Raw genomic sequence first — 27,038 nt, 5'->3', positions numbered from 1 at the left:
CTCTATAGAAGAGATCAAATTTGGTATTTTTGTAAACGACTGTGACATAGAAATGTCTGTCAACATTATTATGCTCCAGGCAAAAAATGTTCTATATAAATGTCCATTTATGAAAGTAAGGCCTACATTTTCTAATTGGCTTAATGGGTTACAATTATCAATAAATCTTGGAGAATGATTAAGAGTACAAAAGCCCCTAAATTGATATCCTTGTTAAAAAACATTTTAAGTGATTTAGGTAGCCTTTTTTTTTCAGATATTTTTTAGTATTTTTACTCTCTGCATTTGCTTTTGTTTTATTTCCTTGATGTTGAAAGTGCCTTGACTTTTGTGTGTGTGTGTGTACAGCTCCACTAATGGACATTGGAGTGTTACTTTCAAAGGCAGAATTAAAGTATTGCTAGAAACATAATTTTATATGGGACTTTATTGTATTATATGTATAGTACATGTTCCAAAAAGAAAAAAGCATAAAACAAAACCAGATTTAGAGCTATTACAAGTCAAAGTGATGAAGCTTAGTGTTACGCTCATGACTTGGTGTAACGAAACATTACCCGAAAAAAGATGAAGGCAATTGCATTTTATTGATATTTGAAATGTATTCAATGTTTATAAATGAATATTTAAATATACTAAATGTAAAAAAGGGAATAAATATTCAAAATAAGATCATTAAATGAAATCTACTTTGGTTACGCCATCATGAGCGCAACACAAGGTTGTAAAAGTTTAAACTACAATTCTAAATAAGATGTCAAAAGCAAACTGAAATCAAATACACAAAGCTTAAAGATTGATCAATACCTATTTAAATTTAGTAATACATAAATATGATGATTTATCAAAATATAAAAGAAATATACCTGAACAGAACGCTCATGATGGTTACACCAAAAAGTAACGCTATGAATCGTTTTTCCAAGTTTTTGGGGCATTTTTATGCTATTTCCAAGCATCTCCTTTTTATTATCGTTGATTTTAAATGGTCAAACTAATGCATTTTATATATGCATGCCCTAGTAAACAAAACAAAAAGTCATATTTATTTTGATTGTTACATTTTGAAGTACATTTGTGCAGGTGGGTGCGAATGTACCCATTAGCAGAACTGTACACGTGTATTATAAATGTATGTTTGTTGTTCAATTAAAAAATTTAAAAAAATGCTAGGAATAGCTTGTTTGCCCACTCGAGTCCGAGGCGACAGCAACAGGACGTGACGTCATGTGCAACACAGGTCAACCCAGGTCTTTTGAGTCCAAATTTGACATTGTTGGGCTCATTTACTCTTATCATCATCATTTCTTTTTATTCCTTTCATGAAAATGCATACATATATACAAGCCATATACAGTTGACACTTTCATTCCATGATCAGAAAGGAGCAGATGGAAGAATACTATTCTTATATTTATCTGCCCCCTTTTTAACACAAATTATTTTAGATGACTTTATCACTGTTCCCTCCACCAACACCAACATACTTTTAATTTTCGTTTAAGCATTTACAAAATGACACGTCCAATCAAAATCAAAAATCAGTTTGATATAATTCCAGTTGTCTCTTTTTGTAACTCTTTTTAAATTCAAAGATATGATGAGATAGCGACTTGTCCAGGGTGTACGCTGCCTTCCGCCCGATTGTAGCTGAGATAGGCTCCAGCGCCCCCCGCGACCCCAAAGGGAATAAGCGGTAGAAAATGGATGGATGGATTCTTGCAACTTTTTAAGTCTTTGTCTCGAGAATTCCATGCTTTCACACCAGCAACAGACAAGCACATTTTCTTCAAATTTGTTCGCACTCTTGGATGTTTAAAGTCATACGGCCTTCTGTGGTTCTCATCTTCAGACGTGAACACAAATAACTTTTGTAAGTCCTTCGGAAGAACTTCTAGCTTTGAACATCACTAATAGAGTATGCAATTCTATCACGATGTCTTTTAGTTTTAATAATCCTGACCTAATAAAGAGTGGATTTGTGTGGTCTCTATATCCTACTGTAAAAATGATACGAATTGCTCTTTTCTGTGAAAGAAATAAAGGCATTATGTTGCTGTGATATGTATTTCCCCATATTTCTGCACAATAATTGAAGTAAGGTAGAATAATTGAGCAACATAACATTCTCATTGTATTATACGGGAAAATGTATTTAACCTTGTTCAAAATAAATAAGCTTTTATATACCTTATTTTTCCACATGCAATATATGAGCTTTCCATGTCAACTTTTCATCTAAGATGACCCCAAGAAATCTGATTTCAGACACCTTCTCAATTTTCACATTGTTTATGGATAAACTAACTTCTGTCTTTCTTTTATTACTGAATACCATAAATTTAGTATTTTCCAAGTTTAAAGATAATTTATTTACATCAAACCACAATTTTAGTTTAAACTCTTATGGACGCAGACCACTAGGGGAATTTTAATACGTCGAAAACTCAAGGGACACTTCCGTTAAATGATTACAGACACATGATTTTAAATTAAATTGTGTATTTACAAGTGTTTTCCAGTCATTGGATTTGTAAAGCTTGAATGATGTCACCTTCTACGGTGCATTCGAGGTGCCTGGGATTTTTTTTTGTTTCACAATACTTTCCGGTCAATCTCCGTGAGTCTTGAAAGGTTCTCCCGCGGCAGCACCCCTGCAAAAATGACAGAAAACTGTTATAAGATTATTATATTGTTTGAAAACACTTAGTGGTGTGCAAAACACCTACCATCGTCCTAAACCAGCTGTTGTGTCAGGTGTACTTCCGTTTTGTCCACTCCCTTGAACGTCACCAATAAGATAGCAAGTAAGCTAACCATTAGCCAGCCAGCGCGTTTTGTCATCGAATGTTCTGGAAATACTCACCCTGTCTGTAATACATGTCGTTCACTGTGTTCCCGTACACCTTCCAGGCGAAGTGAATTGCTACAAGGCTTAAAATCAACCAGCCGAGAAGGATTTTAAATATGGACACTCTCAGGTCGTTTGCCAGCCAGTCCTCGACGAATTCAGACATAAATGACAAGCAGCTGTCGGCGATACGGGACAGAAACTCAAAATCCCAAGATTCCTCCATAATAAACGGTAAATGTCAAGCTTTTGTCGAAAAAAAAGGGGGTAAAGCCCTGTGTATGTTCAAAATGTGATAAAACATCCCTCGCTTGCTAGCACAACAAACACTAGGTAGCCATTTTTCTCTACCTTCTTACGTTAGTTACGGCCGTAGGGGTTGAGGAATATAAAGTTACGTAACACTTCCAATCCAATCCACTTTATTGACGTAGCACATTTCAAAAAACAATAGAAGTTTCACAAAGTGCTGCACAGAAGTTAAGACAAACATACTAGAAGAGTCAGTAATATAAAACATTTAACTATAAAAGAGTAAACATAAAATACATCAGAGAAAATAAAATAGACTAAAATCACACAACTGATTGATTGATTGATTGACACTTTTATTAGTACAGTACATATTCCGTACAATTGACCTCTAAATGGTAACACCCGAATAAGTTTTTCAACTTTTTTAAGTCGAGGTCCACTTAAATTGATCCATGATACAGATATATACTATCATCAAAATACAGACATCACACAAGTTAATCATCAGAGTATATACATTCAATTATTTACATTATTTACAATTCGGGGTGTGGGGTGTGGAGGGGGGGGGGGGTTAGGTTTGGTTGATATCAACACTTCAGTCATCAACAATTGCATCATCAGAGAAATGGACATTGAAACAGTGTAGGACTGACTTGGTAGGATATGTACAGCAAGTAGTGGACATAGAGAGAGAGAGAGAGAGAGAGAGAGAGATCAGAAAGCATAAGAATAAGTATCTACATTTGATTATTTACATTTGATTATTTACAATCCGGGGAGGTAGGATGTGGAAGGGGGAGGGTGTTAGTTTAGGGTTGAAGTTGCCTGGAGGTGTTCTTTTAGTGCGGTTTTGAAGGAGGATAGAGATGCCCTTTCTTTTACACCTGTTGGGAGTGCATTCCTTATTGATGTGGCATAGAAAGAGAATGAGTTAAGACCTTTGTTAGATGGAATCTGGGTTTAACGTGGTTAGTGGAGCTCCCCCTGGTGTTTGTGGTTATGGCGGTCATTTACGTTAAGGAAGTAGTTTGACATGTACTTCGGTATCAGGGAGGTGTAGCGAATTTTATAGACTAGGCTCAGTGCAAGTTGTTTTACTCTGTCCTCCACCCTGAGCCAGCCCACTTTGGAGAAGTGGGTAGGAGTGAGGTGTGATCTGGGGTGGAGGTCTGGAAGTAATCTGACTAGCTTGTTCTTCTCTTAACTCTCATGCTGGTTTAAAAGCCAAAGAGTAAAAATGTGTTTTAAGACGTGATTTAAAACTCATTAAAGAGGGAGCCGTTTGAATAGCAAGAGGGATATTGTTCAAAAGTTTTGGAGCCACAGCAGAAAATGCACGATCACCTCTGGATTTTTAAACAGGTTTTTGGGACGACAAGAAGAAACTGATCAGCTGACCTCAGAGACCTCGCGGGGTTGTACATTTTTAAAAGGTCTGACATATATTGTGGCGCTATAATCCATTAAGAGATTTAATAGCAAACAATATTTTGAAATGAATTCTAAAATGAACTGGGAGCCAGTGAAGGGATACTAAAATGGGGGTAATTATGTGTTCATGTTTTTTAGTGCCGCTTAAAAGGCAAGCAGCAGCGTTTTGGACAAACTGCATTCGAGCGATTAAGACCTGGTTCATTCCAACGTAGAGGGAGTTGCAGTAGTCCAAACGTGATGAAATAAAAGCATGGATTACCCGCTCAAAGTCATTAAAAGACGAAACTGATTTAATTATTGCTAAAAGTCTTAGATGATAAAAACTAGATCGTACAACGGAGTTACCTGCTGCTCCAATTTAAGATCTTTGTCAGACTTAAATCCAAGATTTGTGACTGTGGGTTTCAAATAAGACATCATGGGGTCCAGGTCACTGGGGTGAGCAGTCTGTTTTACTTTTGAGTCAAATAAAATATTTTCCATCTTGTTCTCATTCAAGTTTAGAAAGTTTACTGCCGACCATGCTTTTATGTCCTCAAGACAATTTAAAACTGATTTTAAACTTGTGCGACTTTTCTTTTTTAAAAGGGACATAGATTTGCGTATCATCCGCATAAAGATGATATGATATATTATTATTTTTTTAATTGTGTTGAATGCACACTGAAAACAGGAATGGTCCTAGGATTGAACCCTGAGGGACACCACAGGACAAGGGAGCATAGGCCGAAGCCAAATCATCAATTTGGATCTTAAAAGTTCTTTTTGTCAGATATGACCTGAACCATTTCAAGGGTGTGCCTTTTGAAACCCACACATTGTACTAAGCGCGGTTGGGAGCGTGGCCGTGCCAGCAACCTGAGAGTTCCTGGTTCAATCCCCACCTTCTACCATCCTAGTCACGTCCGTTGTGTCTTTGAGCAAGACACTTCCCCCTTGCTCCTGATGGGTCCCGGTTCGCGCCTTGCATGGCAGCTCCCGCCATCAGTGTGTGAATGTGTGTGTGAATGGGTGAATGTGGAAATAGTGTCAAAGCGCTTTGAGTTCCTTAAAGCAGGGGTGCCCACACTTTTTCTGCAGGCGAGCTACTTTTCAATTGACCAAGTCGAGGGGATCTACCTCATTCATATATATCATTTATATTTATTTATTTGTGAAAGAGACGTTTTTGTTAACAAGTTAAAGGTGTTTAATGATAATACAAGCATGTTTAACACATATAGATTCCTTTCTTTCATGAAGACAAGAATATAAGTTGGTGTATTACCTGATTCTGATGACTTGCATTGATTGGAACGAGACAGTAGTGATGATAACGTCCACATTTCTGAATGGAGGAGAAAAAAAGTTCTCCTTTCTATCCAATACCACATGAAAGTGGTGGATTTTTGGCGTCTTATTTGTCCGGCTTCCATACACTTTACAAGAAAAACATTGGCGGCAAACTCCGTAGCTTGCTCGCTTGTGCAGCCCAGCTTTCTGAGACTCTTATTTTGTTAGCGCAGGCAGCATGAAGCAGCGCTTTTATTGTGAAGATAGGAAATGAAATGTGCAGTCGGTCTTTAGAGTTTTGACAGAAGGTACGGCGCTAGAGTCTGTTGAAATAAAAAGTGTTTCTCGCCTTCCTGTCGATCATTTTTTCTTAATAATGATCTCACAGCAGCCAGCGTCATCTCACAAGACCCTTGGGTGCCGTGAATGTCAATCAAGTGACGTCTTGGTGAAGATTGGTGATCACTAATTTTTAAGTCTATTTTTTAAATGCCTGGCTGGCGATCGACTGACGCACCCTCCGCAATCGACGTAATGGGCACCCTTGCCTTAAAGGTAGAAAAGCGCTACACAAGTATAACCCATCTATTTATCATTTAAGCGACTAATGAGAGTTGTGTGATCCACTGTGTCGAATGCAGCAGTTAGATCTAAAATAATTAAAATGGCAGGATCGCCAGAATCAGTGGATATTAAAAGGTCGTTAAAAACCCTTAAAAGTGCAGATTCGGTGCTATGAAAAGCTTTAAAACCGGACTGAAAAACAACAAGAATAGCCTGCAAATCAAGATAAGACTGTAATTGTAGAAGCACATTCTGGTGGCTACAATGTTTATTAGTTTATTATTATTTCTTTGGTCAATGGTCAACAAAATAAACAAACAGTTTTACATAAACAAACAGTCGTACATTCATAAATTGAAAATGGTGCAGGCCGAAAGGGTTTAGGCTGAAGTTGAACACTTATTGCGCCTAACCCAGGGGTCGGCAACCCAAAATGTTGAAAGAGCCATATTGGACCAAAAATACAAAAACAAATCTGTCTGGAGCCGCAAAAAATTAAAAGCCATATTACATAGAGATAGTGTGTCATGAGATATAAATTGAATTAAGGACTTAAAAGAAACTAAATTACCTCAAATATTCCTACAAACGAGGCATAATGATGCAATATGTACATATAGCTAGCCTAAATAGCATGTTAGCATCGATTAGCTTGCAGTCTTGCAGTGACCAAATATGTCTGATTAGCACTCCACACAAGTCAATAACATCAACAAAACTCACCTTTGTGCATTCATGCACAACCTTAAAAGTTTGGTGGACAAAATGAGACAGAAAAAGAAGTGGCATAAAACACGTCCTAGAAAGTCGAAGAAAGTTATACATGTAAACAAACTACGGTGAGTTGAAGGACCGCCATAATTAGTAGGACAAAACGGCGCTTGCCAAATACTCGAAATCAGTGACGCATGTTTAATATAAACATAAACATGTGCTTTATAACAATTAGGGAGGTTTGTGTCATCTTTGTCCTCCTACAGAAACCATATTAAAACAAAAAATATATTTTTTCCCCTCATCTTTTTCCATTTTTCATACATTTTTGAAAAAGCTCCAGAGAGCCACTAGGGCGGCGCTAAAGAGCCGCATGCGGCTCTAGAGCCGCGGGTTGCCGACCCCTGGCCTCAGGGGCGCCGCTAGGGATTTTGGGCCCCATGAAAATAATCTTTACAGGGCCCCCAACACAGTGTCATTATTTTTTCTGTATTATAATTTCATGATCATTATGGGCCTCTCTGGGCCCCCCTCCATCATGGGCCCCTAGAATCCGTCTCCTTTACCCCCCCTTTTCGGCGCCCCTGCCTGGCCTAACCCTATAAACAAAGTCAAATACAAGATGAGCTTCCAAAAATTATGACATTTCCTTTTCACAACATATTATAAATACACTTTGTACACAACATAAATACTGTTCAAGGGTGACTTACTTAATTTCCCAAATGTGAAACATAATATTATATATATATATATATATATATATATATATATATATATATATATATATATATATATGCTTTCTGTTTGGGGGAGGGGCCACTCGCAGTAGCGAATAGCCTGATTGGCCAACCCACTGGTGACGTCACTGAATCCGGATGTCGACTGCGGTAAGAAGAACGTTTGTTTTCTTAGATTACCGACGGCTCGTTTTGCAAGTCCGACCAGCACCAGCGAGAGTCCATGTAGCAGTTAAGGTGTCCCAACCTTTTCAGCTGAACACAATCGTAAGCTATACCTTTTATCATGTCGTTGTAAATGTGCAGCGGCTCACTTGAGACTCCTGTTTAAGCCGCAGCATTAAATTGAACTGTGTGTCGCTTGCTAGCTGTATGTAATGCTAGCTGGTGTTGTCAACATGCGCCGAATTAAGATAAACAGTCATTTATGTTCAAAGTCGGAAATAAGATAATTATTAAGGACATGTTAGCCTCTTGGCTAACAGTTTTAAACGCCGTGGTATTTTTGGTGGTATTATCTACAGCAATGTTTTTCAACCTTTTCTGAGCCAAGGCACGTTTTATTCATTGAAAAAATGCGGAGGCTCACCACCAGCAGAAATCATTGAAAAATTAAACTCAGCAGCCGATATTGACAATAAAAAGTCGTTCTGGCAAGTGTTGGATATGACTTTAACCAAGCATGCATCACTATAGCTCTTGTCTCAAAGTAGGTGCACTGTCACCACCTGTCACATCACGCCATGACTTATTTTGAGTTTTTTGGTGTTTTCCTGTGTGTAGTGTTTTAGTTCTTGTCTTGCGCTCCTATTTTGGTGGCTTTTCCTGTAGCAGTTTCATGTCTTCCTTTGAGCGCTATTCCCCACACCTGCTTTGATTTGAGCAATCAAGACTATATAAGTTGTTGCTATCCCTCTTTGTGGGGACATTGTTGATTGTCATGTCATGTTCGGATGTACTTTGTGGACGCCGTCCAGCATTCTGTTTTTGTTTACTTTGCAGCCAGTTCAGTTTTAGTTTTGTTCTGCATAGCCTTCCCTAAGCTTCAATGCCTTTTCTTAGCGGCACTCACCTTTTGTTTATTTTTTGGTTTAATCAATCAATCAATCAATGTTTAGTAATATAGCCCTAAATCACAAGTGTCTCAAAGGGCTGCACAAGCCACAACGACATCCTCGGTAAAGAGCCCGCATAAGGGCAAGGAAAAACTCACCCCAGTGTGACGTCGATGTGAATGACTATGAGAAACCTTGGAGAGGACCGCATATGTGGGTAAACCCCCCCCCCCTCTAGGGGAGACCGAATGCAATGGGTGTCGAGTGGGTCTAACATAATATTGTGAGAGTACAGTCCATGGTGGATCCAGCATAACAGTAAGAGTCCAGTCCACAGTGGGGTCAGCAGGAAACCATCCCGAGCGGAGACGGGTCAGCAGCGCAGAGATGTTCCCAACCGATACACAGGCGAGCGGTCCACCCCGGGTCCCGACCCCGGACAGCCAGCACCCCATCCATGGCCACCGGACCTGTGTGTCTCCCCCACAGGGATAGGGGGGAGCAGAGGAGAAAAGAAAAGAAACGGCAGATCAACTAGTGTAAAAAAAAAAAGTTGGGGCTATTCAAAGGCTAGAGTATACAAATGAGTTTTAAGATGGGACTTAAATGCTTCTACTGAGGTAGCATCTGTAACTGTTACCGGGAGGGCATTCCATAGTACTGGAGCCCGAATAGAAAACGCTCTATAGCCCGCAGACTTTATTTGGGCTCTGGGAATCACTAATACGCCGGAGTTCTTTGAATGCAGATTTCTTGCCGGGACATATGGTACAATACAATCGGCAAGATAGGATGGAGCTAGACCGTGTCATATTTTATACGTAAGTAGTAAAACCTTAAAGTCGCATCTTAAGTACACAGGAAGCCAGTGCAGGTGAGCCAGTATAGGCGTAATATGATCAAACTTTCTTGTTCTTGTCAAAAGTCTAGCAGCCGCATTTTGTACCAATTGTAATCTTTTAATGCTAGACATAGGGAGACCCGAAAATAATACGTTACAGTAAACGAGACGAGACGTAACGAACTTATGAATAATGATCTTTAAGCATAAGATACTCTTTTACCTGCACACTGCCTCCCGTTGTGGTCTGCATATTGTGATCACCACAAACATCCATCCATCCATCCATCCATTTTCTACCGCTTGTCCCTTTTGGGGTCGCGGGGGGTCGCTGGAGCCTATCTCAGCTGCATTCGGGCGGTAGGCGGGGTACACCCTGGTCAAGTCGTCACCTCATCACAAGGCCAACACATATAGACAGACAACATTCACACTCACATTCACACACTAGGGCCAATTTAGTGTTGCCAATCAACCTATCCCCAGGTGCATGTCTTTGGAGGTGGGAAGAACCCTGAGTACCCTGTAGGAACCCACACAGTCACGGGGAGAGCATGCAAACTCCACACAGAAAGATCCTGAGCCCGGTATTGAACTCATGACCATTGTATTGTGAGGCAGATGCACTAACCCCTCTACCACTGTGCTGCCCATCACCACAAACATCTACAAAGCAATTAGCTACCTGCTGCCACCTACTGATATGGAAAGTTATTACACGGTTACTCTGCCAAGCTCTAGACAGCACAGACACTCAACAACGGCACATTTGCGGATTATAACTACTGGTTTGCAAAAAATATCTTTAACCCAATTAAGTGAAACACAATATGAAGGTCCTGGGTTCGATCCTGCTCTTGGGATCTTTCTGTGTGGAGTTTGCATGTTCTCCCCGTGACAGCGTGGGTTCCCTCCGGGTACTCTGGCTTCCTCCCACCTCCAAAGACATGCACCTGGGGATAGGTTGATTGGCAACACTAAATTGGCCCTAGTGTGTGGATGTGAATGTTGTCTGTCTATCTGTGTTGGCCTTGCGATGAGGTGGAGACTTGTCCAGGGTGTACCCCACCTTCTGCCCGAATGAAGCTGAGATAGGCGCCAGCGACCCTCCACGACCCCGAGAGGGACAAGCGGTAGAAAATGGATGGATGGATGGACATAATCTCCCACGGCACACTAATGTGCCGTGGCACAGTGGTTGACAAACACTGATCTAGAGCAGTGTTTTTCAACCTTTTCTGAGCCAAGGCACATTTTTTGCATTGAAAAAATCCGGAGGCACATCACCAGCAGAAAACATTAAAAAAACCATAACCATAACCAAGCATGCATCACTATAGCTCTTGTCTCAAAGTAGGTGTACTGTCACCACCTGTCACATCACGCCGTGACTTATTTTGAGTTTTTTGGTGTTTTCCTGTGTGTAGTGTTTTAGTTCTTGTCTTGCGCTCCTATTTTGGTGTTCATTGTCATGTCATTTACGGATGTACTTTGTGGACGCCGTCTGCTCCACATGCTGTAAGTCTTTGCTGTCGTCCAGCATTCTGTTTTTGTTTACTTCGCAGCCAGTTCAGTTTTAGCTTCGTTTTGTTTAGCCATCCCTAAGCTTCAATGCCTTTTCTTAGCGGTACTCGCCTTTTGTTTATTTTTGGTTTAAGCGTTAGAAACCTTTTTACCTGCAAACCATTGACGCCGTTCCCGACATCTACAAAGCAATTAGCTAACTGCTGCCACCTACTGATATGGAAGAGTATTACACGGTTACTCTGCCGATCTCTCGACAGCACAGGCACTCAACAACGGCACATTTGCGGATTATAATTACTGGTTTGCAAAACTATTTTTTTAACCCAATTAGGTGAAATTACATAATCTCCCAGGGCAGACCAGACAATATCTCACGGTACACCAGTGTGCCGCGGCACAGTGGTTGAAAAACAGTGATCTAGAGTGCATACCTGTAGTGAGAGCAATTCCAGCCTGCTCCATGTAGTAATTCCTCTCCAGCAGCTTTTCCATGTCATCATGTGACGCCACACTAGTAGAATTGCTGCTATTCATTTATTAAGAGTCTTGGGATGTTTAGTGTGACTATGCCTTACAGTCAGATAACTACTCAGCTGTCAAGAGTCTGTCTTGTAAGTTGTTATTTTGCCTTTTAGTTACTGGGATGATATCATGGATAGAGACAATCATCATGAAGGAGAGAAAGAAGGAGTTAAGATATGTCATCCACACTTAGAAGTCAACATACAAGGTAAGATGAATGTTAATAAAAGCTATAATTTCATATTTTTTTGCTCATCACATGAATCTTTTTTTTATTTTAGCGGCCGACACGCTAGCGACCTCACTTTCACTTTTGGGGAATCACATGTTTCCTGACCTCATGGCAAGAAATGCTGTGAAAAAAGAGGAGCCCACAGATTCGCTCTTGTCAGATGTTCCAGCAGAAGAACCCGCTCTGGACTCGTCTCTTCCTAATCTGGCGACAAATTTAGAAAACGAGGGGTCTCAGAGCGACGTCTCCACTTTGGAAGTGGATGGAATAACCACCGATGGCGCTCAAAACGACCAGAGCGACTCAGGAGAGTTTGTCGTCACCATGCTGGCCAAGGCCAAGCTGGAAGAGCAGGGTTTGGGCGTCAAGGGACGGTCGTCTCCATTGATAGAGGTGGGCACTCAGGAGTCTCCGGCCTACGTGTCCCACCGTGATGAGGACGTGACGGCCGACAGCTGGCGGCAGCACAGGAAGCATGTGTTTGTGCTGAGTGAGGCGGGCAAGCCCATCTATTCTCGATACGGCAGCGAAGAGGCTCTGTCGTCTACGATGGGGGTCATGATGGCGCTGGTGTCCTTTGTTCAAAGTGGAGATAATATCATACGCTCAGTCTATTCAGGTGAGTACACTCCTCACACTTTATTCTATTATTATTATATTGTGATATGTATTGTAATCCCAGAAGGCTACAATATAATATCGCAAGATTTTTTGTCCATGTTGCCCAATCCTACTGACCACTCTAAGGTATGAGTGTATATATATCCACTAGGGGTGTAACGGTACACAAAAATTTCGGTTCGGTACGTACCTCGGTTTAGAGGTCTCGGTTCGGTTCATTTTCGGTACAGTAAGAAAACAACAAAATATAAACTTTTGGGTTATTTATTTACCAAATTTGTAAACAATGTCATAACATACATATACCGGTACACACAGGGTCCATTGCCAGGGTTAATGTGGTCAACATATATAAAATAAAAACTAAATAAGATAAGGCTCAAAATGGTTTCTTAACAAAACCTTTCTACATATAAAGTGCTTTTTTTGATTGATTGATTGATTGAGACTTTTATTAGTAGATTGTACATTACAGTACATATTCTGTACAATTGACCACTAAATGGTAACACCCCAATAAGTTGTTCAACTTGTTTAAGTCGGGGTCCACGTTAATTAACATTAAACCGCCTCAAGTTGTTGCTCAGATTAAATAAAATGACAAAACTTTTCTTCTACATATAAAAAGTGTAACATTAAACAGTTTCAAGTCAACTCAGCCTCAGACAGTGACGTGCGGTGAGGTTGATGGCTGGTGAGGCACTGACTTCATCACAGTCAGATTTACAAACATATGAAGCCTAAAGAGTATCTTATTCACCATTTGATTGGCAGCAGTTAACGGGTTATGTTTAAAAGCTCATACCAGCATTCTTCCCTGCTTGGCACTCAGCATCAAGGGTTGGAATTGGGGGTTAAATCACCAAAAATGATTCCCAGGCGCGGCGCCGCTGCTGCCCACTGCTCCCCTCACCTCCCAGGGGGTGATCAAGGGGATGGGTCAAATGCAGAGGACAAATTTCATTACACCTAGTGCGTGTGTGACAATCATTGGTACTTTAACTTAACTTTAACTTTACACATACAAACTGTAGCACACAAAAAAGCACATTTAATAAAAAAACGTTATGGTCTTACCTTTACTTAGAAATTAAGTCCATGCGCCGCAACTAAAGCCCTCACTTAAACTTTCCACGTGCAAGATTGAATCTATTTAAAAAAGTGTAACCGAGGGTTTATAAATGTCGCCTATACTGTATGAAACTACAAAATAACAAACACGGAGGCTCCAGTTTACACGAGGACCACTTTATTTACCTTCTTTCAAAAACCTCCGCAACGTGACATCACTTCCGCTCTTAGCGCCTTCAAAATAAGAGCTCAAGGCATATACTGTATAACAGCGCATAACATGAACTTAACATCACAAAGAGGAAAGCCCATGAAAATAGGTTACAAAAGTTATTTAATAAGAAGCCAAAAAGTGCAAAAACAATAATGTTCGTGTTGGAGGAGTTGTGAATTCGATACACCTGCCGTCTGCAGGTGTACTTAATGTTGTGGCCCTGCAGTCATTCACAACTCCTCCAACACCAACATTATTGTTTTTGCACTTTTTGGCTTCTTATGAAATAATTTTTTAAAATAGATTCAATCTTGCACGTGGAAAGTTTAAGTGTGGGCTTTAGTTGATATAACAATTCTACGGCGGGGGTGCAGGACGCCAGCCTCAGCCAGTGCGTCTTTTGCAGCCGTTTTATGATTGCTCAGCACAATAAATACTTTTCACACATACAGTTGTTGACAAAATACACTGTACATTATATACCTCAGCTAACTAAACTATGGAAATGTATAATATAGTTCATATAGCAATACAGTCTCACTGCACAGCAGGCCAGCAGTTAGCCGAGTCATTGCGCAATCCATGTTGCGGCACTAAGTGACGTGCCTCAACTGGCTGCTGTTCACCGCACCGTCTCTTCTCAGTATTTGAACGGAAAATGTGAAAATTCAGCGATTTTGAATAAAAATAATCTAAAACTGGTGAAGTTAAATGGAAAATAACTTTATAGTATAATCACTGGATACATATAACAATTTAAATTTTTTTTCTTCTTTTTACATTTTTTTTCTTACCATGATGGCAGGTGAGGCCCCGCCTCACCTGCCTCTAGTGACTGCACGTCACTGGCCTCAGATTAACTTTTCTCCCCCCCCCAGCCTGGCTAACTTGGCAGTAAGAGGATATATGGGCTTATTGTTCTTCCACCATAAAAGTGGGTCAAAATCTAGTTTTTAATGCAATATGGACTTAAATCTGCTGCTATAAAAACATTTATTGCTTTAGCCCTGCCTGAGGAGAGGCTGCTTGAATGCGGTGGTGATGTTTCAAATGGGTTAGCATGTGTCATGAGAGTAGCGTGTGTGTGTGTGTTTGGCCCTTTAATATGTGACAGCATGTGAGGTGAGTGTGTGGGCGAGCGAGGTGAGTGAGTGGTAGCGTGAGTGCGGGGAGTGGCTAGTGTTTTGTTGGATTGGCTGTGTGCAAGACCTCAATAAAGCCACGATTTGCAACTAATCGCCGGACTCGTAATTTACCCTGGAGTCCGGAGCTGGGGAGACCCACTGCCGGGTAGAGTGAAAGGTGAAACCTCCGTCCTCCATTGTTGTATCGCGCATCCAAAGTGTTCCCAAACGGGAGATCTTAACGATGCAGGAGGGTCTTCCAGCTCTGGCATGTTGTCCTAGCCCGTTTGCTACTCGCACGTGTACTCGTTCGGTACACCTTCGAACCGAACCGAAAATCCCGTACCGAAACGGTTCAATACAAATACACGTACCGTTACACCCCTAATATCCACGTTTATTTTTTTATTGTATTGTCCTTTGACATAAGATACTGTAATAATGAGGCTTGCTAAAATGTGACGGTGCACTCAGTTTTTGTGTCAATCAAAACCGAGCATCATATTTGATGCTGTTGTTCATGTTTGTCCTTGGTGGTGTCTTCCTCAGAGGAGAACACCGTGGTGTTCCTCCAGAAAGGCCCTCTGGTGCTGGTTTGCGTCTCCAGCAGCCGCCAGTCAGAGCAGCAGCTGCGCGGCGAGCTACTCTACGTCTACTACCAGATCATCAGCATGCTCACGCAGGCCAGCATCTCGCGCATCTTCGAGCACAAGAAGAACTACGACCTGCGGCGGTTGCTTGCGGGCTCAGAGAAGATCCTGGATGGCCTCCTCAACTTGGTGGACTCGGACCCCAGCTTCCTCTTGGCAGCCGTGCACTGCCTGCCCCTTGCCTCCTCTCTCAGGGATTCGCTCAGTCAGATCCTGCAGAAGGCCATCACCCCCAACCTGGTCTTCTCCATTCTCATCGCCAAGAACCAGCTGCTCACCATCGTGCAAGAGAAGACCGTCATCGAGGATGCCCGCTTGGAGCCTGCCGACGTCCATCTGCTGCTCAACCTCATCGGTGCCTCGTCCGCCTTCCAGGCCGGCGAGATCTGGACTCCCATCTGCCTGCCGCTCTTCAACCCTGACTGTTATTTCTACGCGTACATCTCCTACCTGGACCCCCCCGAGTGCACTGTGTGCTTGCTGCTGCTCTCCACGGACAAGGAGGCCTTCTACGCTGTGGCTGAGTGCAAGAGGAAGATCGAGGAGGCCATGGTGGCTCAGAACTCGCTCAGCCTCATCGCCAAGGCGCAGTCGTACAGCGTTAGCCAGGTGGGCGTCTCTGACCTCAGGCATTTCATGTACAAGCCCTTCGACGTTCCCGACAACCACCGCCAGCTCACACAGTTCACCAGGTTTGTCTTCTTGTCCATAAAGTCTTATGTTAAGGTTTTATAGCAGTCTTTCCCAAACTTTTAATGAGCCAAGTCAGATGTTTTACATTAGAAACATCTCATGTAAAATAGAGAGAGACCGGCTTCTAGCGTCGATATTTGGCATTTTGACATATATCGGTATCTGCATTTTTATATTTTTATTTTTTAACATTTTAAACCAAATTTCATCAGCAGATACAATATATACACATATGATACGAGTATTTAGTATTCAAAAAAAAAAAAATATATATATATATATGTATGTATGTATGTGTGTGTGTATATATATATGTATACATATATGTGTATATATATATATATATAATATATATATATATATATATATATATACACATACACATACACACACACACAGTACAGGACACACCTTCTCATTCAATGCGTTTTCTTTATTTTCATGACTATTTACTTGTCACTGAAGGCATCAAAACTATGAATGAACACATGTGGAGTTATGTACTTAACAAAAAAAGGTGAAATAACTGAAAACATGTTTTGTATTCTAGTTTCTTCAAAATAGCCACCCTTTGCTCCAATTACTGTTTTGCACACTCTTGGCATTCTCTCGATGAGCTTCAAGAGGTAGTCACCTGAAATGGTTTTCACTTCACAGGTGTGCTTGAAGCTTATCGAGAGAATGCCAAGAGTGTGCAAAGCAGTAATCAGAGCAAAGGGTGGCTATTTTGAAGAAACTAGAATATAAAACATGTTTTCAGTTATTTCACCTTTTTTTGTTAAGTACATAACTACACATGTGTTCATTCATAGTTTTGATGCCTTCAGTGACAATCTACTGTGTGTGTGTGTGTGTGTGTGTGTGTGTGTGTGTGTGTGTGTGTGTGTGTGTGTGTGTGTGTGTGTGTGTGTGTGTGTGTGTGTGTGTGTGTGTGTGTGTGTGTGTGTGTGTGTGTGTGTGTGTGTTTATATATATATATATATATATATATATATATATATATATATATATATATATATATATATATATATATATATATATATATACGGTACATATATATATATTTACAAAAAAATTCACTTAAGAAGAAAAATGACTCCAATTGTCAATAATTCTCCCCAAATATGTTTTCATATCTGCCAGGGCATTTATTTGAGTTATTGTCAGAATTCTTCTCCGGTGTGCTCAGCTGCTATCACTGCACAGCTCACACGACCTCACCCCCTTTCTCTCCCACCTGCAGTGCTGGTCGCCTACAGTATTTCTCCTCGGCTTGCCTGTCAAAACCAAACATTTTTGACGTTTGTTTGTTTTCGCTACTGCAGAGATGGAGTCGCTTGACAAGCCTCTATCTATCTCATTAAAGGAGAGCGCAGAGTTTCATGTTCCGTGATTCAATCAAATAACGCGATATAGATAGATGGACATGAAGATGACAGAAAAGATATCTGTGACAAAAATCTAAACGTTGTGTAAATATCTTGTAAAGAAGCGCAGGGAGCAGCTCACACATTCTCATACTTTCTGTAACATAAAAGAAGAAATTATGTCAGCCAGCTTGAAAAATGTCTCAACTATGAGCTACGTGAAAGAGCCCAGAATTGTTTTAATTTAAATGTGCACAGTATTTCAGGGTTCCTAATGAGGAAACCTTACAATGTGTTAAATCCATAAACTGCTATAAAATTGAGTAGATGGAGAGTTATTGTGATGCACAGAAATTCTATATTTTTACCAAATTTCCCAGGAGATACTCCTCTTAGACACACGTAATAAAAGTGTTTGTGAAATCCCCTGCTGTGTTTTGGTGCTAAATTAACCACAACATTGGCGCCGCGTAAAACATGTCGCTACTGGTCCGACTTTTCCTAAAAATGATTAAAGCCTTGTCAAGCTGTTTACTGACGTATACTATTCATGTTTAAATAACTTTTACTGCAAATGAATATGAACTCCAAATATCGATTGTCGGTCTCCTTGACTACTAATTATTGGTATCGGCCTTGAAAAAAACATATGGGTAGATCTCTAATGTAAAACACCAACAAGAGTGCCCTGACTTATTCTCCTGTATGAATGGCAACAGGTGGATACACAGGTTAATTATCTACCTTCTGCCATCTAGTGGAAGAACATGCCATTGTTCTGCCTGTCACTGTACATAACTGGCATACACAATTTTTAGTAAATCAATAATCATCTTCTCCCAAATTAAGTGACAATTCCCATTGGCACACCTGGAACAATGCAACACAGTGGTTGGGAATCACTGCTTATTTACATTTCTTCTCACAATGAATGTTTTGTTGACGTCGTCAGCCCAGAGATGGAGGCCCCATACAGCAGCGAGGAGGAGAAAATGAGACTGCTGGACCTTTATCGTTACATGCACAGCCGCATCCACAGCACCTCGAGACCCCTCAAGCTCATCTACCACGTAGCCGAGAGGGAAACTCTGCTAGCATGGGTACGTATCTGTGAAACAGGCACAATTTCCCGCGGATGTAAGGGCAAAATAATTCATCTGCTCTCGGGTCAAGTTGTAGCTGTCGTAAAAACATTTTCTTAAGTGTGCAAGCAGTGTTTTAAAAACATTTTAAAATGTCCAATTGTTCAACAAGTGTAAAAAAAAACAAATTTTAATCATCATATAGGTGTGAAGAAGTTAACCACTATGAAAACACAAAACACTGTACTGTAACTTCAGTAACAGTGAGTGCTCCGTGGAGTGCAGGCTACTCGATTAATCTGTCGATTATTACTTCGATTAATCGATTAATAATCGGATAAAAGAGACAAACTACATTTCTATCCTTTCCAGTATTTTATTGATAAAAAAAACAGCATACTGGCACCATACTTATTTTGATTATTGTTTCTCAGCTGTTTGTAAATGTTGCAGTTTATAAATAAAGGTTTATAAAAATAAAAAAGTAGCCTCTGCGCATGCGCATAGCATAGATCCAACGAATCGATGACTAAATTAATCGCCAACTATTTTTATAATCGATTAGTTGTTGCAGCACTACTTTAGACATGTCGTCTCATTGAAGAACATGAGAAAGTGTGTTAAAAATTATTACCGGTACTGTAAAGGTCAGAAAAAAAACATCGAATAATACAACTTTTTTTCCGAACAAATAATGTAACTCCAATTAATTTCTTCCAGACACCCAAAAATATTGACACACACATACATATACTGTACAGAATAATAACCATTTTATATGAAGAAAACGATGCAAAATACATAGGAATGACAAATGAAATGGATACATTTATTAGCTTTCTTTAAATCAGGACTGCAAAATGTGTGAGCACTTTAACAAAGAAGGTGAGAAACACTATTGAGTTAAACAAAATAACTTGTAGCTAAGTACAAAGGTGCCGTCTGAGTGGTACTCTCCTCATCTTCTCCCTCTACACTCACCATCGTCTTTGCCAACAAGATGATGGTAAATGTTGATGAATCCATTTCATTCATCATTTACTGTATATATATTTCACATAAAGTTGTGCGATGTAGACAATATAAATTATACACATTTGGCTGAGGATAGAGATTTTAATGATATCAATATATCATGATAATGCATGTTGATAACACATTCTAGCTGTGTTTTGCATACTTGGCAGCGGCAAGCAAATCGTGTCCTCAACGCAATGTACCGCCCTGGCTAGGGAGCTAGCAGCTAATGTCCATCCACAGTGCAAAGCTGCTTCTAAATCAGCAATCCTCACCTTCTTGGTGAGCCGTGCTATCTGAAAGGTTTCTTGTTAATAGGCTATCACGAAATATAAAAAAAATCAAATTTTATTGTGTTTGCAAGCAAAAACTAAACATACTGTGAACCATACTTGCCAACCTTGAGACCTCCGATTTCAGGAGGTGGGGGGGGGTGGGGGGCGTGGTTAAGAGGGGAGGAGTATATTTACAGCTAGAATTCACCAATCATATATATATATATATATGAAATACTTGACTTACAGTGAATTCTAGCTATATATATATATATATATATATATATATATATATAAATAATACACACACATAACACTCATTCACTCATTGTTGAGTTAAGGGTTGAATTGTCCATCCTTGTTCTATTCTCTGTCACTATTTTTCTAACCATGCTGAACACCCTCTCTGATGATGCATTCTGCTTCGTCTCCTTGTTGTGTGCGCAGTTGTGCACTGCACTCTCTAAAAGCCCTAGATGTTAATGTCGCATATGCATGTACAGTAGATGGCAGTATTGCCTTGTTTAAGAGTGTCACAACATTGCTGTTTACGGTAGACGAAAACGTGACTGCTGTTGTTGTGTGTTGTTGCCGCGCTGGGAGGACGTTAATGAAACTGCCTAACAATAAACCCACATAAGAAACTAAGAACTCGCCCTCGATCATTCTACAGTTATAACGTGATTGGGCAGGCAGGCTGTTTATATTGTGGGAAAGCGGACGTGAAAACAGGCTGTCGACACGTTTCGGGAGAAAATTTGTCCCGGGAGGTTTTCGGGAGAATCGCTGAATTTCGGGAGTCTCCCGGAAAATCCGGAGGGTTGGCAAGTATGCTGTGAACAGAGTGCTAAGATTTCTATTGGAGTAATCGAAATTAGTCAAGTTTCATGTACCAAATTTCTAGGTATCCTTGTCGATGAAAAATTGTCATGGACAGAACACATAGGTTCAGTAACCAACGAGGTGTCAAGATCGCTTGGTATCATCAGAAGAATCAGGGGTTTGGTTCATCAGGCATGCCTCTTAACTCTTTATTACAGTTTATCCATCCATCCATTTGCTACCGCTTATTCCCTTCGGGGTCGCGGGGGGGCGCTGGAGCCTATCCCAGCTACAATCGGGCGGAAGGTTTAATTTATCCATATCTTATCTATTGCAATATTGTCTAGGCTAGTACATATCCATCAAATTTACACACATTATTCATTATGCAAAATACATTTGTAAGAATAGCTACCTCCTCTAACTATTTGGCTCCATCTGCTCCTCTGTTTAGGAAACTAAATGCACCATCTATTTATGATATCAACACAGTTCAGTCCTTTTCTTTTATCTATAAATGTACTCACCTCCCTAATACACTTCCTACACCTTTTCAAATATTATTTTAAGACCAATTCGCAAGGTCACGATCATAATACCAGACAAACTGATAATCTCCGTCCTATCTTTGGCCGTATCACTCTTAGCCAGTTTTCCATTAAACACAGGGGTGTTTTTACTCTGGAATAGTCACCTATGTATTGCAAACTCCTCATCTTCACTCAGTAACTTCAAACATAGATTAAGGGCAAGCCTGATGAATCAACATTCTCCATTTGTTCCTACCTTGTACTTCCTCACACACACACACACACACACACACACACACACACACACACACACACACACACACACACACACCTCGACTAAATCCACACAAGGTAGACTACTTGTTGTTGTCTTATTTTTTATAAACTATGTTTCATTTTGTTTGTTTGCTTTAGATAAGAACCTTGCCTAAGCACTTTTTGGGTTTCTTTTCTCACCTGCACTTACTTCTTATTACGTATTTCTCATTACCGGTACTCATTTCTTGTCTCTATGTATTTTCACAATGTTACCTTTAGTACTGTTTACATTGTGCGAATAAATAAATTAAAATTAAAAAAATGGTAGTATCGTATATCACTGAATGACGAGAACGAGCTATAATATATTCTTGTTAATAGGCTATCACTAAATATAAAAAAAAAATCAAATTTTATTGTGTTTGCAAGCAAAAACTTAACATACTGTTATTTATACATTGTTATTATTATTATTGTTTTTTTTATCGTGCTCTGTTTGTTGTGTTTGCTCGTTTTTTTTGTGTTATCTTTTAACCTGCCTATTGTACAGCACTTTGGCTACCCCTGTGGTAAAACTTAAATGTGCTTTGTAAATAAAGTTGATTTGATTTGATAATAATGCTATGATTATGCTATAATAATGTTATAACCACCGCTAAGTTAGAACTATTAAATGCAAACAAAGCTGGGTATAGAAATACAAATATCGATAGTAACGATACCAAATATAGTATAGTATCAATACTACATTGATTAGATTGATATTTTTTATCATCACCAAATTTTTTGTTTTTGTTTTTTACAAATTTTGAAAATAAATCCCTGAACACAGAAGGACTTTCAGGGCAAAAACACATTATTGAAATCAGAGACAATTGTAGGAAATAGTTTAAATACCTAATTGATATTGTTACACTGACATCCTGTGTTTTTGCCTGATTATAATTGTGATCAAAAATGGAATCATTCAATGAGCTTGAAAATTGTATATATCGGTATCAGCATTGGTACAATATGACCAATACTGACCCTGTAGCTACTTGGTATTATATCGATACCCAAATTTTGTAGTATCACCCAAAATGTAAAGTATCCAAACAGTAAAGTCTCCCATGTTCATCACATTTGAACAGTAGTGTAGATAGAGCCATGTTACAACAAAAAGTAACTAGATATTAACAGTAAATTAGCAAGTAGATTAATAATAGTTTCGACAAACTAACACAACTGAATTTACGCACAATATAACGCAATATATAATCGAATACGTCAGCAGCAAAATTAGGAGCCTTTTACTTGCAAGTGAACCCAGACCCATTTCTCAAGCAGTCTGTCCACTTGTTTGGTGAGGTGATCGTGAACTTTACTTGCAGAACAAACATACCTTCCTTTGAAAACAACCAAAACATACAGCTCTAGTCAAAAGTTTGGAGCTGTAAATGACGTAAACCTGTCCCCAAACTTTTGACTGGTGCTGTGACTAACTAAAGAGGTGACTGCCATTACAGGCAACTAAAGTAGATGACGGATGGTTGCCACGGAAACGACAATGATCCATCACGGGGGGGTTTAAAGCTGTGTGGGTACTTTAAATGCACTTGCCCATTTCTGCCCTGCAGGTGACAAGCAAATTCGAGCTGTACACCTGCTTCAGTCCCCTAGTGACCAAGGCCTGCGCTATCACGGTCATCACCAAGCTCCTCAGGTGGATCAAGAAGGAGGAGGACCGCCTCTTCATCAGGTACCCGCCCAAGTATTCGACCACGCCCAATCCCAGCAAAAGCTCGCGGGCGGCCAAGTCGGACCAGCAGGACTCTACAGATAATAACGGCTTCCTGTCTCTCCTATGAGACTGTCGGGAGATCAGCGGGAATCAAACACTACCTTTACCCACACTATTTAATTGAAAAGGAAGCGCTTTCCACGCAAAGCGAGCAGAGGTAGGAGAGTTTTAATTTGAGCTGTTAGAAAGTGATGACAGAACTATTTAAGTGTTTTTACGTGGTTTTATTGTTCGACATCTCATGGACTATGAATGTATCAGGTGAGACTTCTTTACCACGATTATGCAAACCTAATGTGGTGAGAAAAAGAGCAGGCCGAAAGCAGCAACAGTCGTAATAATTCATCAAATGTATTTTTTTAGCCATAAATGCAACAACAGGTAAAAAAAACATAGGAAACCTTTTCCCGTTACAACCCAACTGTCTGCCGCCATTTTTAAGTGTTCTCATTCCACAAGGCTGTTTCCATTCACGCACTTCCATACTTGGACTGAATATTTTGAGTGCATACTGTAGCTGCGGCGTCAGAATAAAGGTGTTGCACTCAACTCGATAGAACTAACCACGCTTGACTATGTAGCGGAAGTGGAGGGACTAACTCCAGTGGTTGAAATTCACAATTAAAAAGGGGATAAATATCGACAACATTTCTGGTAAGTGCGCAAACACTGTAATGTATCCGGGACAGCACTACACTGTCAACATTGGCGCCCTCAGGAACTACGTACACATTTTACATAGGATACATATTGAAGTGTGCGATTTGGAACACAGCCGGTGTATCAATCGGCCCACTTCCATGTTTGCTCTTAGCGTTTTGAGTGCATACCTGCGTTCATACTGAGTAGTATGGCAAAAGTGAGTGTGCAGTGATGGAGACTAACCTAACCGCCCCCAGTCAACGTTACTTTGGCCATGTAGCGGAAAAGGAAGGGGGCTGATGTGAGTTATTTCAATTTACCATTAAAAAGAACCGAAGAAACAGAAGACTGTCAACATTGGCACCCTCAAGAGTATGCAGTATACCTTACATATTGAAATAAGTATGGAAGTGTACAATTTAGAAAATTCCAGAATTAAGGCGTCATGGCTGTGTTACAATTGGCACACTTTCCTACTTACACTTCAATATACAGTATATGAAGCACAAGTATGTACACTCACTGCATACTTAGTTTTAGAGGACGGCAATTTTGACAGTGTAATGCTGACCTAAATAAATGACTAACGTTGTGCACTTACCAGAAATGCGTAAATTGTTATTCTCTCCTTTTAATGGTGAATTGCAAACACTGGAGTTGGTCCTTCTCCTTTCGCTACGTAGCCAAAATGGCATTGACTGAAGGCGGTTAGGATCCACGGCTGCAGCAACTGTGTACTGAAAGTATTTGTCTATGGATATTGTCATTCATCCAGGTCATTGTAATCTCAGGGCATTCAATCGATCGCAACTGGACTGATGCCTACTTGGATGAGAGGCGAAAGGTCTTCTAAGACAAACCAAACAGTCCAGTTGAGATCGATTTGAATGCCCTGAGATTTGCTGTAGTTGTTGTATGAATGCACTCAAAATGACTAAATGTAGGTAAGTATGGAAGCCAACTGAATCCCTGTCTTAAAACGTTGTACTGTACCGATAGTTTGTTTCTTTCTGTAGAGAATTCAGGATCCTTTTCTAAGTCCGGTTTTGTAAGAAAGACAGCAGGCTCATTCTGTCTGTGGTTGTCACTTTAAAGTCTTAAAAGAGTATTAAATGTCTAATAGTATTAAGAAATAAATGCACAAATACTGTTCCGTGAATGCACTTATTCTTGTACAACAGGTATAATGTTATGACCTTTTTTTTTTCCATTTGCTACTATTGTTAAGGACTCCTAATCTTCTTTTTGCACAAAGTCTTTAAAACACCAGTGTGTTCATGTCATACAGATGATCTTTGATTAGCGTCAACCTACAACTTGAGTTTTCATGGTCTGACAGAGCTTTCTACTTGGGGGATACTTAAGTGGCCACCCATCAAAATGATCAGAATCAGGTGTCCTAATCACTTGGCCCGGCCACAGGTGTATAAAATCAAGCACTTAGGCATGGATACTGTTTCTACAAACATTTGTGAAAGAATGGGCCGCTCTCAGGAGCTCAGTGATTTCCAGCGTGGAACTGTCATAGGATGCCACCTGTGCAACAAATCCAGTCATGAAATTTCGTCGCTCCTAAATATTCCAAAGTCAACTGTCTGCCTTACTATAAGAAAATGGAAGATTTTGGGAACAACAGCAACTCAGCTACCAAGTGGTAGACCACGTAAACTGACAGAGGGGTCAGCGGATGCTGAAGCGCATACTGCAAAGAGGTCGCCGACTTTCTGCACGGTCAGTTTCTACAGAGCTCCAAACTTTATATGACCTTCCAATTAGCCCACGTACAGTACGCAGAGAGCTTCATGGAATGGGTTTCCATGGCCGTGTAGCTGCATCTAAGCCATACATCACCAAGTCCAATGCAAAGCGTCGGATGTAGTGGTGTAAAGCACGTCGCCACTGGACTCTAAAGCAGTGGAGACGTATTCTCTGGAGTGATGAATCACGCTTTTCCATCTGGCAAGCTGATGGACAAGTCTGGGTTTGGAGGTTGCCAGGAGAACGCTACATTTCGGACTGCATTGTGCTGAGGGTGAAATTTGGTGGAGGAGGAATTATGGTGTGGGGTTGTTTTTCCGGAGTTGTGCTTGGCCACTTAGTTCCAGGGAAAGGAACTTTGAATGCTCTAGGATACCAAAACATTTTGGACAATTCCACGCTCCCAACCTTGTGGGAAAAGTTTGGAGCGGGCCCTTTCCTCTTCCAACATGACTGTGCACCAGTGCACAAAGCAAGGTCCATAAAGACATGGATGACGAGTCTGGTGTGGATGAACTTGACTGGCCTGCACAGAGTCCTGACCTGAACCCGATAGAACACCTTTGGGATGAATTAGAACGGAGACTGAGAGCCAGGCCTTCTCGACCAACATCAGTGTGTGACCTCACCAATGCACTTTTGGAAGAATGGTCGAAAATTCCTATAAACACACTCCGCAACCTTGTGGACAGCCTTCCCAGAAGAGTTGAAGCTGTAATAGCTGCAAAAGGTGGACCGACATCATATTGAACCCTATGGGTTAGGAATGGGATGGCACTTCAAGTTCATATGTGAGTCAAGGCAGGTGGCCAAATACTTTTGACAATATAGTGTGTATCTTTCAAGCTGGGCCTGGCAGCTTGAGGGTTCTGCGCTACAGCAATCATCGCTGTTGTTTTCTGATGTTGATTTACCACCACCACCACTATGTCAGGCTGGTTAGCCATCACCAGTTCGTCAGTATGGATCAGACAGTCCCACGGGATCACGGCCTGGTTATTCTCAACTACTTTTGGGTGGTGCCTGTCGTCTTTACTTAGCTGGGACCTCCAGTCCGTATTTGGTCCATATGTTCCAGTACACTATGCCTGCTACTTTGTTGTATGCCATGCCTGCCAGCA

At 40.5% G+C, this 27,038-nt stretch overlaps 2 protein-coding genes across 3 annotated transcripts; one reads left to right on the top strand and one right to left on the bottom strand.

Annotated features, from left to right (window-relative positions):
• Positions 1-2,485: 2,485 nt before the first annotated feature.
• Positions 2,486-3,240, bottom strand: tcta (T cell leukemia translocation altered). 2 transcript variants are annotated; one of them, XM_061939372.2, is made up of 3 exons: positions 2,867-3,240; positions 2,730-2,781; positions 2,486-2,673 (listed from the first exon to the last, which is right to left on the bottom strand). In XM_061939372.2, the coding sequence occupies exons 1-3, from the start codon at positions 3,075-3,077 to the stop codon at positions 2,523-2,525; spliced, it is 414 nt and encodes a 137-aa protein (XP_061795356.2). In that variant the 5' UTR covers positions 3,078-3,240; the 3' UTR covers positions 2,486-2,522. The 2 variants fall into 2 exon arrangements, with proteins under 2 accessions (XP_061795356.2, XP_061795364.1); XM_061939380.2 differs by having other exon boundaries at positions 2,486-2,654; positions 2,867-3,237.
• Positions 3,241-7,961: 4,721 nt separating this feature from the next.
• mon1bb (MON1 secretory trafficking family member Bb) lies at positions 7,962-25,332 on the top strand. Its single transcript, XM_061939326.2, has 6 exons — positions 7,962-8,100; positions 11,892-11,986; positions 12,060-12,629; positions 15,590-16,382; positions 18,703-18,850; positions 23,354-25,332. The coding sequence occupies exons 2-6, from the start codon at positions 11,908-11,910 to the stop codon at positions 23,582-23,584; spliced, it is 1,821 nt and encodes a 606-aa protein (XP_061795310.1). The 5' UTR covers positions 7,962-8,100; positions 11,892-11,907; the 3' UTR covers positions 23,585-25,332.
• The last annotated feature ends 1,706 nt before the right edge of the window (positions 25,333-27,038 follow it).

Source organism: Nerophis lumbriciformis, linkage group LG03 (genome assembly GCF_033978685.3).
Source record: "Nerophis lumbriciformis linkage group LG03, RoL_Nlum_v2.1, whole genome shotgun sequence".
NCBI classification, from domain to species: domain Eukaryota; kingdom Metazoa; phylum Chordata; class Actinopteri; order Syngnathiformes; family Syngnathidae; genus Nerophis; species Nerophis lumbriciformis.
Note: the sequence above shows the minus strand (reverse complement) of the source record. Positions and strands in the feature narration are given on the sequence as shown.